Here is a 17,926-nt window from a genome sequence, read left to right on the forward strand (position 1 = left end):
CTGAAATTCGAAAATATTTTTTAGGGCATGGATCAACTAGACTAATGGGGAGGGTGTAAATCACTAGCAAAGTAGTACTCAAATCTAAAGAAGATGTAGTTGTTTAATTACATAAAGTTGACTGTAAGATATTCAGCAATGAAAAGAAGAAAATAGTGGCTTGAATGTACAGATACGATTATAAATGGGTTTTACTTAAATCTGCTGCGCACATCCTAATAATCAGAATTTTAATGAGCTGGTGTAGCCCAAAGCACAGAAAAACACCTATGCAGTCAGGTTACCACGATTTAGCAAATCAGACACATTAACTGAATGTTTTTATGCTCTTCTTCATTGTGAATACAAAGAAAATAATTTTAACCTAAACCTGCTTTTTGGCAGATGCAGTTCAGTAGTGACAAAAGATACCCTAAGACTGAATTTTACTTCAGTGACCAATCTGCATAGTTTTGATTTAGAGGTGTAACTAGCTATTGTTAATCTTTCCCTTTTATGTAATGAATTGGGGCCACAGGGTAGCTAAGTTTAAATGATTATTAGAGTTTCTCCTTGAAGTAGAAAGCAAAAAATGTACAAGAAGCACATGAGGAGATACGTAAACAGGACCAAGAAAATCGTGAACCTTTCAAAAGTGGTAAAAAGAATTTTGTATGGAAAATGGAAAAATGGTAAATACAGAAGGCAAGCTATTTTTTAAAGAACACAGATTTAATGAGATCTTGGGAGGATTTGGTTGCCGGTTTTCCAAGAAATATAAACCATATATCAAAGCTTGATGTTCAGGTAAGGCCAGATTCCTTGTATCGAAGTGCTAAGAACTTGCTGATAGTGGAACCAATGGATAGATGAAAAAGGGCACATATTGAGAATACATACTGAAATGATAGACATACTGTGTTTATTTATTTATTTTAATAAAACACTGTGGCATGGTCCCAGTTTTGATAAATTTTTACTCAATCTGCTTAACATTTCAGTAAGAGGGCCTTGTAGGGTTTCCAGAGTTGTTTCTATTAATGTATTAGAAGATTGTGTGTAAAATATGTCAAAAACATAAAAGGAGAACTTAACCCTTCCTGAAATGTTTGAACAGACAATATTTCAAAGATTAAAATATTACAAAATATAAACTCAATGCCATTTACTTAATTACAAGATTTGGCACTTCACTGGCTTTGAAAACTTGGCAAGAGCTGCAGACCTCAAGTTTTAGGAGGCATTTGTGGTTAAATATTGGAGAACTGACTCACTATTTAAACAATTTCAAGTCAAGCTTCCTTTTCAAGAATTAAGCTAGATTCTTTTTTCTTCCTCGGCCCCATTACTTAATTATTGTAGCCTTCCACTTTATCTTCTCATCTCCTTGCCTTACTCCTTTATCCTGAATCCAAAAAGCATTTCCATAGCACAGCTCTTAAAACTTCAGTCCCATTTCTGCTGTTTATTATTGTGTAAAAATGATGCTTTCAGTATATGCTATTCCTTATAGGATGTTTTAAAAGTGATTCAGATTGTCCAAGAATAAAATAACTTAGTAATGCTTGCTTGTTTAACCTAATGCCATGGTTTGGAGTTTGATGTTCTGGCTGTTTTCTTTTAAAAGGATGCAGTTAATCTGGCAGACATTCACAGAAAATAATATGGTAGTGTGGATCTGGAGAAATTGTTTTACTAAGAAATTGAAAAATATTTGCATGTGTGTAAGTTGTTTTAAAAATGATACCAAGTAAAACATAAACCTTGTTTCTCTGGAAGTTTAGAGTAAGAGGATCATTTTTTTGGAGAGCGATTAAAGAGTAGAACAAGAAACAAGGACCCACATCCTCAGAAGGATTAATGGGGATGGTGGAGCAAATAGCTTTTGTGCTCCTGTGCAAGATTCATGTTCATTAAAGACCTAGAGTTTTCAAAATGCACTGAGGTGAAAATTAGAAACTCTGTTTAATGCTGTATGTATGTCTGTGTATGTGCACTTGTTGAATAGAACAGTTGTACCAACCTACTGCTTAAATGAAATGTGTGATTACTCTTTATATTGCATTGGGACAGGCCAAAGTACGGGGGTACCACATCTTAGGATAAGGGAATGCAGTTCTTACAGTGTCATGCTAGAGCAAAGTGGAGAGGTGTAGGATTGGTGTTACATAAATTGGTCTTAAACATCATGGAGTATTTAGTGTTGGCACAACATTGCTGCCTGCTGCAGTTCTCCCTCTGCTCATCTTAGCTCAGCTGTTTGACCTGGTCTTTAATCTTCACTTCTACTGTAATTGTGGTGAATATAAGAGCTTTTCTGTCTGAATGAGCATGTTTTTATAAGGAATTACTGTTGAACAGTGTTCCTGCAAATGTTTAACTATCTCACCTAAATTTGAGCATTTTGCTGAAATGATCACTTTTAAGGAGAACTGTAGAGAATTAATTTAATCGTAGCATACCATTTCAAATTTTTGCATAATGACTCTTCAAGATCACTTGCTAGTTCTGAATTTAAACAAACAACAAGGCTCCAAGTTTGCTTTTCCTCATGTTTCATTTTATTTCATTTTAATTTTATTAAATGGTATTAGCTATTTTTATATGGCACTAAAGTGGGATGAAATAAAAAGTTGCTGTTCATTTTGAATCCAAATATATGAAAACATATGCAGCAAAACAGGTCGAGTTGTGAGGTGATCTGACTGTTAAAAAGCAGGAGTAAGAAAAAAAGCCTCCTGTGAGTTTGACGAGCAGGCAGTTGGCAGCAGCAGAAGGTGCAGGCAAAGGAATGCTGCTGAGAGGGCGAGTTCTGGTGTAATCCTGCATCAGCCTCCTCAAGGCATGTTCAAAGAGGCCTCTGAGAGCACTGCACTGAAATGGCAAGCTAGTGTGCTTAAGCTGGTATGTGGTTGCAATAATTTTGTTTTCATTGGAGCCAGAAAGCTTTTACAGTTTAGCTTGGGTTTTGTCAGTTTTGTTGTTTTGTTTTTGTTTTTTCGCTTTGGAAAGGGCTAAAGAGAGAAAAGGAGTGTACATTTATTACTGTGTTTTAATCATAAGCCTGACAACATGCTCCTTTAATAAAAATCTTGAGGGAAAACTCCACCTGTTAGCATAAGCAAAGTCATTAACTAGATTCTGCAACTTCACCTCAACCATTCCAACTTTGTTTTTGCTAATGGCAGCCAGCAGCACCAAACTCTTTCTCAGCATGTTTAGTTTCTTTTTGGATCTCCTTCGTTGTAGTTTTTAACTCTGTTATGGTTTGTTAGTACTGTTTTTTTCATCCAAGGTACTTAGGTACCTTCAGTACTAATTTTCTTAGTAATCGTTGCCAAGTGGATGAAGGGCAAGGGCTATGTCTGACCTTAGTTCAGTTTGCTTTACTATTAAAGTAAAGCAAACCTGCTTCCCAAAATGCATTTGCTTCTTGGGTGTGAATTGTTATGTTATTGTTTGTCAGACTGTGCAAGGCAAGAGCCTTCCAGGGCACCTGAAAGAAGATGAGTGGATTTGAGTGATGGCAGCAGGCATGGGCAGGCAAGGAGAGCATTTTGTGCTTCTTTTGCTGTATTTTGCATGGATTTCTTCCTGTTCTCTTGAACACTCATATCCCATTAAACCCCTGTGTTTCCATGGGAGAACATTCCAGTTTTGGCACCTCTTTTGTCTGTTGTGTCTCCAAACGTTAAAGTCAGTCTTTGCTGATGTACAGATTTTTTTTTTTTTTTTTCCCTTTTGGTAATTATAAAGTGAAGAAGTCTTTTTTTTGACCATTGGGGAAATAAGGTTCTTGGATTTTAAGGCCACACTCAATAATTACTAGTTTTATTTTGGTGCTTCATCTCTTAAGTGCATGCGAGGTCTGGTATGTGGGAGTCCCGTGTACCAGAAACGTGAAGTTTTGTTTTCCAGTTGAAAAACTTGGCTTCATGGCAGTGAAGATACGCTAGCCAAAATAAACAGAAGGTCAAAGTATGGTTTATTTTTAAGTCCCAAGTAGGATACCAGGATTCTTAAATCATATAGAATTTGCCAGCATGGATTTACATCATGACTCTAAAGACCTAGGATATACCACATTAGATACAGAGTTTATTCATTTAATCCATTGTATTAGCCAGTTGTGAGATGGGCAATATTTGGCTACCAGCAAAATTCAAAGGACAGACTGCAGTACCATTCAGCCTCCTTCGCCTATATTCTGAAATGAATAACATGCCAACAAAACAGTCATTATATTACTCAATAATATTTTTCTTACATGGTAAATTGGTTTCTCTTATTTGTCTGTTTGCTGTCTTACGCTTTCATACAAAGTTTGTTTTGTGTGGAAAGCTGCTTTGTTGTAGTGACAGCTCTGGTTGATGGGCAGAGGGTGTAATGAGCTACTTAGAAAGTTTCTATGTATAACATGAAATGTTCAGATTTATACTCTCCGTTTCAGTTTAATCTCTGAGGTAACACTTTGCAGGTGAAATTATCCCCTGCTATAGAAGAACCACTGACATTAACAAGTGCTCTAAAACTGAGATGAGAAAATTAGTTATAATGTATCTGTAGGGATTTGGGTGTGTTTTCTTCAAGTATGGCCAATTTGTGTGTGAGATTGCAGGATGTACTGGGCAGGTGTCCTGATGGTCATCGTAATACTAAATTGGGGATACTTCTCTGAATCCCTGAATATGTAAACATCCAAATTCTTGAGGGCCAGGGATTTTGGGAGGAAGTTATCCAAATTAGTTTTGTCTCCTTCAGTATGTTCCATTGTCTAGCACATTATCTGTGATACTTACTCCTAGTGTCTAGTTTAGATGCAGTTTAGACAAGAACATTTGGACTCTTTCTTACACACTAAATGGAAAGACATAAGAGGGGACCTAGCACTGTGGCAGCTAGTGGTTTGGAAGGCCGCTTTTTCATTTGAAAAGACTGTGCAAAAGATGGGTTTACAGACATGACACTTTTGCTTCTCCCTACCTCTTCTGAGGTGTGCTATGGTTTGGGTTTTTTTCCTTCCCTGATTTTTAGGAGGTTTGTGAGAGAAATTTAGGTGTACAGAAAATATCTCCCAAAGCTAGTGTTTGATTCTGTAACCCAGAGCATGCAGAACTAAGTTAAAACCAGCTTTTAGATCAGCTTTGCAACCATGAGCTGACTTTAATGGGGTGACTACGAGCAAAATGAGGAGTACAATAGCAGTGTGTCCACGTAGCCTTTCTTACAGAAGGGGAATGCACACCTTGTTCAGATCATTCCCCACCTGGGGAGACTGTAGAACTGCAAATGTTAGAATTTATACAAGCTTTTGACTGTGTTGTTCTTTTTAAAGTATCTGTTCTTGTTTACACTGATGCCTTGTGTTCCTTGACTTCTGAGAGATTAGCATAACTTGTTGGCCCTGCTTAGTCTGTGAGGGAAAGAGCTACATTTTGCTTTACAAAGCCAAGTAATAAACCTTAGTGAAGTTATGGCAGTTCCTACCTTTCACTCCCATTAACAAGGTTTAGATGAATGCTGGTCCTGGTTTGTCTTGCCTGGGATTTTTATCTTGCAATGCAGTAATGTTAGGGAGAAGCAGAAAATATTCTCCATCCCTTTCCCCCTCCTTGCATGACTGCACCCAACCACCACTGATGCTTTGTGAATGGGGAAATTACAGCTCCTAAATTTGACACTGTAGACATAACTTAGGGTTGTGACTGTGGAAATGTCTACTTCTTGTATGTTTAAGTTTGGGTAAATATTTTGCAATCTGGGAAAATTTAAGAAAATCCCAAACTGAGTAAACAGCGAACTTGTAATTGGAAGCAACTGTTTGGAGAATTTTGTTATTGCTTTACATTTAAAAGGAGTTAGGTGCAGCAAGTTTGTATGCTTGCTTTAATCCGTTATGAAACTCTGTTTAGATTGTTTAAGAATCATTCTTAGGTAACTGAAATAGGCTAGTCTGCTCTAGGTAGCCAAACCATGTAAAAGCTTTAAAACTTTGCTAGAAAAATACCAAGGTAAAGACCAGTGCAAACATACCTGCATTAGGACAGCTTGCCTGTGAATATTTTTATTTTAATTATATTTCTAATGACTACCTCCTAAGTTTTCACCAGAGTGGGTGGGTCAGGTTTTCTGCTCCCTCTTTCCATTCTCCTGTTCTGAAAATTTTAGCAGGGAATTTGGTGAACTTCAATCCCAGTAGTTAGTGAGGTGGCTAGTTTTTTGAAAACTGGGTAGAGGTAACTAAGGGTGTGATTCTGTCTGCAGCTGGCTCTGGCACTTGCTAGACCTTCTGCTGGCTGGTCTGGTATGCTAAGCCAGCAAAAATCTAACCTGACTGAAATCACAGTTTAATAATACCAACTAGATTGCTGTCATAGGTTAGCAAGCATAGTCCCGGAAGGGATATCCTTGCTAAGGGGTGCTTACAGCTTCCTCTGGGACCTGACAGAACCTATCAGCTGGCCAGTTTGAATATGGACAATTCTTTAAGCCACTTAAAGTTGTGACCGCCTCTGTGATCCACACTTAAGAATAGACAAACTCCCCCCAAGCTCTCTCTCGTTTCCGGCGCTGGCACAGGTGGCTGCAGGCCCCGTGCGGGGGCCAGCGGGCCCGGCCAGGCCCTGCTTGGGCCAGGCCGGGCCGGGCCACGGCCAGCCTGGAGCTGATGGGCCCTGTTCCATCTGGGGACCCCCCCACCCCCCCACTTCCTTGCCACGGCTTGGCTCTCCCCCCTCTCCATTTTGATAAGAAAAATTCAACATTCCAGCTGCAAAGCTGCAAGGCCGAGGTGAGATTAACCCTTTTATTGCTGTGAAGAGCTGAAAACCTGAGGGAAGAGAGAGAGGAGATGCTTAAAGCTGAAAGTCTGTTGTGAAGCTATGATATATCAGAGTATCCCATTGTAATTTCATGAAGATATGGGGGGTGGAGTGTTCAACTCGTGAGTAAAAGCACCTGTGCTGAGATAGGCAGATGCTGACGCAGCTGTAATTTCATGAGAAGTTTGAACAGGGAGAGATGGACCACATGAGGACTTTTGCTCCAAACGGGAAAGGAGAAACCTCAGTTCCTAGAGATGAAGATGAGGAAGACCCTTTGCTCCCAGGGAAGAAGGGCCTCTGTTTTTTGTTTCTGAATGTCTCAACCTTAAAATTGTACCCCAAAAACTTCAAGAGTGGACCCTCGAAAGCAGTTGCAGGAAAAGGTGCAAGTCAGAGGAAGGGACTCACATGCGAGCAGAGAGACTCCTCTTCCTAAATGGACTGAACAATATTTGGAAGTGGGTGGCTGTGTCATTGTGATAATGTTTTCATAGCACGAGCAAGAAGAGACTTCTCTTTCTAAATGGACTGAACAAGGTTATTATGGAAGTGGTAAACAGACTGAACATCTTAAGGTTGTCTTTTTACATTGTCAGTGGGAGAAGGGAGGAAGGTGGGGGGAGGAGGAGAGTTCTGAAGGTGGTATAATTTTTTTTCCTTCTTTTAGGTCTGTTAATAAACTTCTTTATATTCTTTCAAGTTTGGTGCCTGCTTTGCATTTCTCCTAATTCTTATCTCACAGAAGATAAACAGTAATGAGTATTTTGGACCAAACCACTACAATTGGGTAGGGCCATCACATAAATAAAGCTTGTGCTTGTTGCAGAGGGATAGGTCCTGCACACAGCTGTATGCAAAAGTACGTATCTGTCAAGCAGTTCAATAAGTTTACTTTTAGGTATCTTTGTGAAATCTAGGGTTTATTTTCAAGTTAAGTATAAGTTGTTAATTATTTCCTTTTTTTAATGTCTTACAGCAGAGCACTCACAAATTTATGCTGAGTAGATGTCATCCATATATGTTAATTAGAATGGCTTTGTTGGGTCACACTTGAAGCATCAGTTTGTCCAGTATCCTGTTTCTGACAGTAAGCAGTAAATTCTGACAGCCAGTAGTAAATACATAGGGAAGAGAATAGTAAGAAGGAACATTTTATGATCATTCCTTAAGACCCTTCTAAGTATCTGCCCCTTAGGGGCTTTTTGAGCCAGATGTGACATCCTTGAGTTTAAAAGCTCTTAATGGAGCTTTCATTTGTCCAATTACTTTCTGAATCTTTAAATTTTTGGAACTCATTCCCACAAGACGTTTAACTATGTACCATGTGCAAAAAAAGAACTTCTGTGTGTTTCTTTGAACCCCCTCTCAATAATGTCAACTGTTGTTCCCCAATGGTTGTGTTTGGAAAATAGTTGTGCTTTATTTATCTTCTCTTTGCCACCTGTAATTCTGTACTGATTTCTTCTGCTCTGTGTGCTCCCTTTTTTCAGGCTGAGCCTTTCTGCTTTTAATCTGGTTTTTTTTTTGACAGGGAGGCCTGATGGCATACATTACTAAATCTGTGGGTGCACTATGGATTCATACAATAGAATGGTATTTTTGGTTTGGCACTTTTAGTTCTTTTCAAACAATATAGTTTCATTTGCTTTATGATATCTGTCCAGCTAGAGTTTCCACTGGACTGCATGACTATGTGATTGATCTTTTCTAACAGATAGAACTTCTTTGCTAGGTATGTTATTTTTGCATTTGCCAGTGTTGAATTTCTGGTGTTCTCTTGTATAATCCCTTCACAAGTGAGAGGGTTCTGCAACTGGTATAATGATGCCTAGGATGTGGGATGAAATTGGGACTACATTACTCTTGATACTATGCAAAAAAGCAGAATGCTTTGGTTTCCCAAAATGATTTTAATCCAGGGGCAACACAGGGGACAGCTGATGAATACAAAGAATTGAAGCAAAAAATTTATGAGCAAAGCTGCAGTGGTCTCAAAGACGTTTGCACAGACATCCTGAAAGACTGATAAGGAAGACTAATAATAAAGAATTATTTTGAGAAATTAGCCTTTCTGTTGTGTTTAATAAGCAGCATCAAAGGCAACATCAAGTGCTTGTTTGGCAATTATGCAAACAGAGAACAGAGACTGCCAGCTGTTAGTGTGATGGAAGCAGCAGTTAGTTTTCAGTGTTAAATGTGAGTGGATAGCTAGTGTGAGAATAGTCCAGGGGGTGGGGAAGTAAAAGCAAGCAATTTATGGTTAATGTCATGGAGCAAGAATCATGAGGGAAGCAGAGAAAGGATGATGTGTTGTTAGCCATACAAGTCAGCATTTGTGTATGTTCAGTAGGATAAGCAAGAGGCAGTTCAGTAGAGTAAGTTATATGTGTTCTTCTGTTTGTCAGCTGTGGTTTGGTTTGGTATGCACTGCGGATAACGGGAGCTTCACATCTGTCATTTCCACACTGCACTGGGTATGCAGTGAGTGGAGAATGAATGGAGCCGCCAGTGTGACAGGCTACACTGCAGAAAGGAATGCCAGATTATTTTCTTCCAAGGCACTGAAATGCCGGGGCAACTCAGAGATCAGTCTTACCTCAAACATTGTGAAGACCTTGCTTGACATAATACTCACAAAATATAAACAAAAGCATATATTTTTGTTAGTTTACTAAGTGGCATCTTAAAAAAAATGTCAATTTTTTTCTTGTTATTTACCCTTCTAGTTTTAGGTCCAATGATTAGTTCTGTGACAAGACAGCATGACACTTTGAGTATGACAGAAGCCCTGATGCTGCAGCAGAGGCTGGGAATATTAATGGCCAAATCTAGGTGAGTGATTTTTAATTCTGCCAGTTCCATAGCTGTTTAATTTCTTCCTCATAGTCTTGGTTCACGTATCTCTTTTGAAGCAGCATTGCAGTTCTTGGTTTTCTGAAATATTAATATTAGAACATAATTGAGGCAAAATAACAAGCTTGTAAGATAATTGATTACATGCCCTTTCTTTGTTGTTCCTGAGATACGGAAGCTGTGTTTCAAACACATATACTACAGTTTTCTTCTTGAAACTAATGATTTTTTTTCCCCCCCAAACTGCTTTGCATTTCACTTCTGGGGTTTTTAAAAAAGTTTGCAGGCAGCTGTCTTCAACAGACTTGGTCAGTTATTTCATGCTGAATGCATAGAAAGTATGATACTAACAGCATGCAGCTGTGTAGTTCTGTTTGCACTGCAAAACATTTGAGGAGGTCTGAGTCTAGGCTTTATTAAGTGCATGCATTGTCCCTGAAGGCAGCTAGAGGGAAATGCAATTGCATTGTATGGACCAGAGTATTCACTGTTAATCTGCACTGAGGCTGTTGTCACCTGTTGCCCTTCATAGCAGGGGATTCTCAGAGTGGATAGGGCACTGAGTGAGCTGACAAGAACAACATCTGAACATTACTGTAGTGAGGCACTGTGGGGTGCCAGGGCAGGAAGCCAGGAACAGGTGTTATTACCTGTATCTCCCTTTCTTAATGGAAGAGGAAGAACTACTACTACTACTACAACAAAAAAAAATTTAAAAACTTCACCATGCAAAAAAAAAAAAAAAAATTGTTGTGTGTAGCATAGCTTCTCTCTGCAGCAGTAGAAGCAAAAAAGCAACCCCCCAATTTTATCTTGTTTTGGGGAAAAAACTTTGTCAATATAATGCATCTTTTCATGTTATGGCCAGAAATTAATCCATGATTTTGATTAGGTGTCTGGTATTTTGCCTCTTTATGACTGGATTAATTGGAGCCATGTCCCCTCTGCAGGGGATTCTTGGCTGATTTATACAGTCTTTAGAGCAGGAGCATCTCTTTTGAGTGGCTTTTCTGATCAAAAAGAGTGGAAGAGTTAGCTGTTCTTCATTGTATTCCTTGCACCTTATTCCTTAGCAGACTAAAGTCCTACATGGATACTACTGCTGCATGCTAGTAGAAATGCCTGCCTCGAAAACAAGTCATGGTTTTCTCAAGATGATATTGGATTTTTTTTTTCCCCTCTAGTCAAGAAAACTTACCAACCCATTCTGTCTTCTTTCTCCTTGATTTCTAATGTCATATCTCCTGTTGACCTAACAGCTCTCTTCCAGGATTTTGCCCCATTTTTCATTTGTGTAGTGGAAATTGTAGTTCTTATCCAATAAAAAGATTATGTAAATGGGTTAAGTATTTTCTTGTATTTAAGAAATACGAGACTTAACCCCCTCTTCATGGTGGTAGAGGGTGAAACAGCAAGCTGTGAGACTTCATTCTGTGAACATTGTATCATACTGTTTTGTGAAAGTTTTGCCATACACACAAAAATCTTTAAATGGAAATACCAAAAATACCAAATTTTTTTTGTTTCATTACTTTAGCCATGCTGTTTGGTGTTACTTGAGTATTCTGCTGTTTTATAACGAATGTGTAACACAATTTAATCCAAATGGAACTTAATAGAAATTTAAAAAACCCCAAGTTTTAAAATATTTGTGTTGAATGTGGGGTTTTTTCCTTCCCTTGACTTCAGTTACATAGTTTGATGTACACTGCAATATGGGAAGTATTCAAAATTGGAAGCACAGAGCCTCACTGCATGGCTGCCAGCACAGGGCTGCCTCCAGGCCTGGAACGCCTCCACCCTGGAGCTGCCAAAGCCAGGGCAGCCTTTCAGGATTGTCATATGGGCTCTGTGTTGCCTGTGCCTGGTAACCTGCTACAGCCCAGGGCTTCTAGGGGCGTCACTACTGCTGTGCTCTGAGCCAGGAAGTGCTCAATCAGATGGAGCTGGAATCCAGATAGCAGCCTTGTGTAAAAGCCTGGTTTAGGAGATGAAAATCTCGCACAGTAAGTGTTTAGCTTTTGCTTTCCCCCAAGCTGCTACCATGGGAATTAAGGTGACAAATCAAATGAGTCTGTTTGGTAGTAACCTCAAGTTGAGTTATTGGTAGGACTTTTAACAGCTCAGTGTTGCCACTCCTTACTGTCAAATCTAAATTAACTATTATATTTGTAGTATCTATGTTGATTTTTTATTACATGTGACTGGAAGATTCATCATGAAGAATTGTACGCCAGAGAGTAATTTGGATTGGGTTGTTTTGTTTATATTACTTTATTTTAACTTCAACTAAGTGCTCATTTTGTTGGGTGGGGCTTTTTTCCCCCTTTAGAGATCAGATGGTCTTCTAAAGAAGTCATGGGTAGCTGTTGTAGCTGTCCAGATAAAGAAACTGTCCCAGATAACCACCGAAACAAGTTTAAGGTATGCAACTGGTGTGATGTGCTGTGAACTGTTTTGTTGCTTTCTTGCAGATTAGGCCTGTGATTTAAAAAACCCTCATGAAAATAGAGTGCAAATTTCTGAACAGCTGACGCATTGCAGAGTTGCAGGTGCCTGTGGCTACAGGTTTCTCTTGCACCTTTGAGAAATCCTCTCTTACCGGTGCTGACAGGAATTCCCTAGACAGGGTAGGCTTTTTAGGACAGTTCTGATCTTCAGGAAAGAGATGAAGCCCTGAGATGATTTTTATCAATCTCCATTTCAGTTGGTAGAGTCCAAGTAAGTGGTGTTACCTCCGGAAGGCTATAGAAGGTCAAGTTAGGGAAGGAGTTGTTAGGATAAGGGAATAAATAGCTTTTGGAGAAGTGCGATTATGAACCTGAATGTGGGGTCAGAAATGGAAAATTTTAAGACTGCTGATTTTACTTGAAGGTCTCTACTGATTATACATTTTGAAAGCTTTGTCCTTTACATGGAGAAATTTTACTTCTAAGTGCCTTTTGTCCCATATATCTCTGGAATTTATAAGCATGTGAACACTCGTTCATGTGCTTAACCTGCTAAGCATAAAGCAGCTGAAGTCAGTGACTGTAAGTAAACGTACCTTTGCATAGTCACACAAGTCAGATTTGCTTCTGTGCTCCAATCTGTCTCTGTAAGTTGACAAAAGAATGTAAGGCTTCCGTAGTGAAAAATGATTCATGTATTGCCTGAGGGCAACAATGAAATGAGCTTTAAAGCCATGGGAATTTCTGGAAATGTTTAGTATTATCAGTTAAGAAAGCTGAAGGATAAAATATTTTTCTGTTTTCTTGCTCTTTATGCATCGCTTTGTGTAACTAGTTCCTATTTTTCTCCATGTAGAAGTCTTCTGTTGTTTGTGTGGGTCACTGATTTAGCAGCAGGGGGAGAGAGATGAAAGATATAATTTGCAAAATGAGGAAAATGGGCATAAGCCTCAGGGGCAGATGAAACTATTCCTACTTCTTTTCAATTGACTAGGTTTCAAGTTGAAAATGTTTCTTTAAAGAGTAACATTAATTCCATAGGGAACTTTTTTTGGTAGCTTTTTTTGTTGATTAAGAAGTAATCCCACTAAAAGCAGCATTGTGAGGTAAAATAGGGAGGAAATATATATTGTCCAAGTTCTGTAAAGGATGCAGATGACCTCAAAACTGGCTTAAAAGCAAAAAGAACAAGAGTTTAGCTTTATATGCATCTTTTCACACAAGATAATTATAAGGTATTTGAATTATTTGTTGACTTTAAAAAGGCAGCAAAATATCTAAAACTGTCAGGTGATTCAGCACAGTGCAAGGCTATACATGTATGTGAAGGAAACTTTATCTTGGAGCCACTTACTCTTTCTCATTCCTTTTCACAACTGTAAGTGGGGTTATATGACAAAGCAAATATTATTTTTTTTTTTAGAAATGGGGTTTTGAAATATTCCATTATCTGAGGTATGCCTTATCCATGTGGGAATACTAGAATATGTACATAAAGCCAGTTTAAAAAAATACTTAGCTTACAAATCTCTCCTACTTTAAATTTCTCATCAGATTTTACACTAATGTTAGGTTGTCTCATTTGTATTGTTTTTAAATAAGTATAACTTTCATTTTTTAAATTCTGGGTTAGGGTAGCAAAGAAACTAGTTTGTTATTTTTTTTCTTTTTTTTAAACGTTGACTTCAAGGATTGCAACTAATATGATAGTGCAGATGGAGTCTACCAGTCAGGCATTAAGATTATTAAAAGTGGTGGTGTTTCTCAAAAGAGTAATTACCTAATGGTTTTTAATTTCTTTATTATAGGTTATTAATGTGGATGATGATGGTAATGAACTGGGTTCTGGCATAATGGAACTTACAGATACAGAACTAATTTTGTACACCCGTAAAAGGGACTCTGTAAAATGGCACTACCTCTGTCTCCGTCGCTATGGCTATGACTCAAATCTTTTCTCTTTTGAAAGTGGTCGAAGGTGTCAAACTGGACAAGGTATGTGGAAATGTTGTATATAAAGCTTTGTGGAAATTTACTTGATGTTGGAAGATATTTGCCAGTCCTTTGACAAGAGTTATAAAGGCTATAGTTCTCTATGTGAATGTGGTTTCTGGAAAAAAATTACCTTATGAAGGATGGTCTTCTGAGGATTTGAGTTGCACATAGTTTTTGGCATTATAGGTCTGGAGGATTTCAAGCTTCTATGTGAGTATTTTTTTGGTCAACTTAGGAGGTGGATTTGATAGGGAAATTCTCCTGCCTCAAAGGTTGGCTTGACTGAGGGAGAGGCAGTAGAATCTAAAACTGGAGGAATCTTCTCAGAATTAAAAGAATTCTGTTTTTAAGATTTTAAAAGACAGGAGCATGAACTAGATGTCCCCACCTTATTATTGTCTCCAGTAATAAACTTCTGTGTCATCCTCTTCCTAAAGCAAATACTATTTTCATTAATATCAATGACATAATTCTCAAATTTGGACATGTTTTTTTATGAAGTGTATATACTTCAGCTATGCTCAGTTATTTTTTGCATGGCTTTCACTGGAAAAAGATGGTTACCTTTCCAGTACCCAGACCATGCCTGCCTTGGCCAAGGTTGGCTCCATCTGAGAAGATTCAGGTGTTTCTCTCTTCCCTAGAGAAGTCCCCGAGGGAACAGCTGTTTCAGCTGAGCTCTCAGCCTTGTTTTGCATCTTCCTACCGTGACTTAGCTGTGTGTAGTTGGAATTCTTATGCATTCATATGTTGTGAAATTAAGTTCCAATGTTTTTCTGGATTTTTAGCATTTACTAGTGTTCTTATCAATAATTTTAGACACTTAGAAATTTCGGGTTTTGATTTCACTGTTAAAAAATCAGAAAGATGGAAGAACTTGATCATAAATAAACCTAGTCAATATTCATTGTCCAAGCAGATGTAAAGGAAGACAAATTTTTTTTAATGAGAGTTTAAAAGGCACTCTTAGTTCATCTCCTAATGAGAAATGGAGATATTTTCAAGCAATGAAGTATGCTCCATACTAAATGAAATCTTCATAATTCTTAAAGTAATCAACTTTGTTTTGAAGATAATCACTTTAATGGGTTTTGCAGGTTTAATTTACTGCTTCTTCTGAACATTGAAAACAGATACTAATAATATTTAATTGAAAATACTAATCTGAAGGTTCTTCTCTACAGTCTATTAGCAAGTCTGCAAAATTTTACACCATCTAATTGACTTCTCTGCTTTCCTTCTAATTTTCTAATTTTTCTTTTTTTCTTTTTATAAACAAGATTAAGCAGGCTGTGTAAGCAGCAACCCTTTCTTCCCTCTTTTGTTTCTTGCCTTCCTTATGTAATACTAAAATACTGTGAATATTGAGAAATAAGAAATCTGGCAGAAAATGTTCTCTGCTGCCCTTTTGCAATGGAACATTGTTCCTGAGACCTACAGTGGGTTTTGTGGGCACAGTTGCAAAACTTCACTTCATGGGATGACCAAGAAGTTTTTCATTTGAGAATTCCCTGAATACTGTCCAGCAACTTCTTATATTAGTCAGTATTCTTATTTCTGTTTTTTCTTTAAAATTAAGTTATTTCTATTGGTAAGTTGTGCGAAGCAATTATGGTGAAATATTGAGTTTGTGCTAGCTATTAAAAACCTTGAAGACATGTTTTGGGAGCACATCTAACAGATAATTCAGGATATGAAACCTGGAAAAGTTGGTATGTCACCAGTTGTGTGACAGATCACACTGTATTTAATATTGAATGTATTTAAAGGTGGCTGAATTTCCCAGAAACCTACTGGGAACTTAAAATTTGTGAACCTAGATTTTTTTAAAATTCTGGTTTTTGTCCGTTAAGGTTTAAATATCCAGTGCAAATGTTCAGAAATATACAAAATATTAAACATGGGCTATTGTACTTGGCTGGATTAGGGACATATAGTAGTAGAAGCACTGTAGCTGCAGTGTTGCAAACATGAAGCTTACTCAGTGCAGTAGCTGCATATTAATAGCTGAGCATCATTCCTTGTAGCCCGTTTGGTGTATTCCTGGCTGGGGCTGTGTGAACTTCTGCCATGTGAAACATTTCTGGTGGTTCTGATCTATCGCAGCTCTGCATCCCAAATAAATATACGATGATAGTGAGTGCCAGCACATTCACATGACTGCACTTACAGAAGCAGCTATATAGGGAGGTAGTTTTCAGTAAAGAGTGTTTTAAGATTGTAATAGTCACTTTAAAAAATGAGTACCTGCGCCCACGTTTAACAAGCGTGTCAACTTTAACTTCATGCTTTCAATGGAAGAATAATCCAAAGCTGCGACTTTGCTGGTGAGGGTAAGTTGGGACACTCCCTGCTGTTCAAAGGCAAAGTGGCACAATACACACACAAAATACATGGTATTGCTGCTAACTTTGTGTTCTGTGTCTATCCTTTAGCCTAAAGCAATTAGTTTGTTACTGTCCGTTTCACACAGTTTGTCTTACTAGCTTTTCATTTTAGTCTTCTTAAAGAAACTAAACTTTTACCCAGTGTTTAAATCCTTTTCTGTTGTGCAGGTATCTTATTTTTATGGTAGTTTAATAGAAATCTGATTTAGGAAATATGACTTTGTAGCAGCACAATAGTTTCATTTAATGTTTTTTAAATACATATTTATTTAACAGGTATCATTTTAATCAGCTTTAAAAAAAAATTTAAAAAAAATCTTGCTGTTTTTTTCCCCCTCATTTAGCACTCAAAACTTAGTTTTGCTCCTAGCTGAATCAGTTTTCTGTTCTAATTTAACTTTTGGTGCATGGGAACCTTATTCTTCTATTAGATAACCACTCTGAAGGTTGTCACAGTAATTTTGTGTGTTTTGGTGCAATTAAAAATTTCATAACACTTTTGCTTCTTTAACAGGTATTCATTATGTGGATTCCAGTTCTATTTCTTGAAATTTACACATATTGTAAGGCATATTTCTGAGTTCTAGGATTTTGATTTTTTTCTTTTGGTGTATTTATAGGAATCTTTGCCTTTAAGTGTGCCCGGGCAGAAGAGCTATTTAACATGTTACAAGAGATAATGCAGAATAATAGCATAAATGTGGTAGAAGAACCAGTAGTAGAAAGGAATAATCATCAAACTGAGTTGGAAGTACCAAGAACCCCTCGAACACCTACCAGTAAGTATGGTTCTACTGTCAGATGACATACCTGAATGTAATGTGGTACTTAGCTGAAAATAGCATTTGATTTGAAATTAATCTTTAAGTAATTAAAAAGAAAGCTAATTTAAAGCTAAGAGGCTAATTACTAGTAATGCATTCTCTTGAGGTACTTGCTGAGGATTATCTTTAAGAAATAAGTTTTGGGAACTTGTTTGTTGCATAAGAACACTTATGAATACACCTATTGAATTGCACTATGATATATCAACATGCTTTACCTGTAGCATTTCAGAGAAATGTTAATGTTGGGCAATGTTTCAAACTTTTTATTAGGGGGAAAAAAAGGTACTGCTAAAATCACATGTGCAGTGCCTTTGGAATCTTTCTTTTGCTCTGAGTAGATGGATGGGTGAGTGAAGTATTTACCTAAAATCTTCTGGTATTTTTGAAATCTCAGACAGATGGCTTGATATTTGAAAGCAGGAATTGCAGTTTATTGATGATTTCAGAGAAATGGAAGCTTACGTAAATGAGTCTCTGTTTGTCAGGGAGAGATGTTAATCGTAGAAGGAGAAGTTGCATAGGGAGTTTACTGGGTGTGTAATACACCTAGGTTTCAGTGGTTGCTTCAGAAATGTGTTCCAGTAAATACCAGGATGCTGTTGTGTTTTCCA

The 17,926-nt window shown here is 37.7% G+C and overlaps 1 protein-coding gene across 2 annotated transcripts in view; it reads left to right on the forward strand.

Moving 5' to 3' along the window:
- Window positions 1-17,926, forward strand: part of FRS2 (fibroblast growth factor receptor substrate 2) — a 54,489-nt gene that overhangs the window by 26,214 nt on the left and 10,349 nt on the right. For both annotated transcript variants that reach the window (XM_068998872.1, XM_068998866.1), the window contains exons 2-5: window positions 9,530-9,635; window positions 11,989-12,080; window positions 13,915-14,101; window positions 17,109-17,267. In XM_068998872.1, coding sequence (XP_068854973.1) covers window positions 12,015-12,080; window positions 13,915-14,101; window positions 17,109-17,267 — 412 coding nt within the window. In that variant the 5' untranslated portion in view covers window positions 9,530-9,635; window positions 11,989-12,014. The remainder of the gene's footprint in view (window positions 1-9,529; window positions 9,636-11,988; window positions 12,081-13,914; window positions 14,102-17,108; window positions 17,268-17,926) is intronic.

Source organism: Aphelocoma coerulescens, chromosome 1A (assembly GCF_041296385.1).
Source record: "Aphelocoma coerulescens isolate FSJ_1873_10779 chromosome 1A, UR_Acoe_1.0, whole genome shotgun sequence".
Taxonomy (NCBI): domain Eukaryota; kingdom Metazoa; phylum Chordata; class Aves; order Passeriformes; family Corvidae; genus Aphelocoma; species Aphelocoma coerulescens.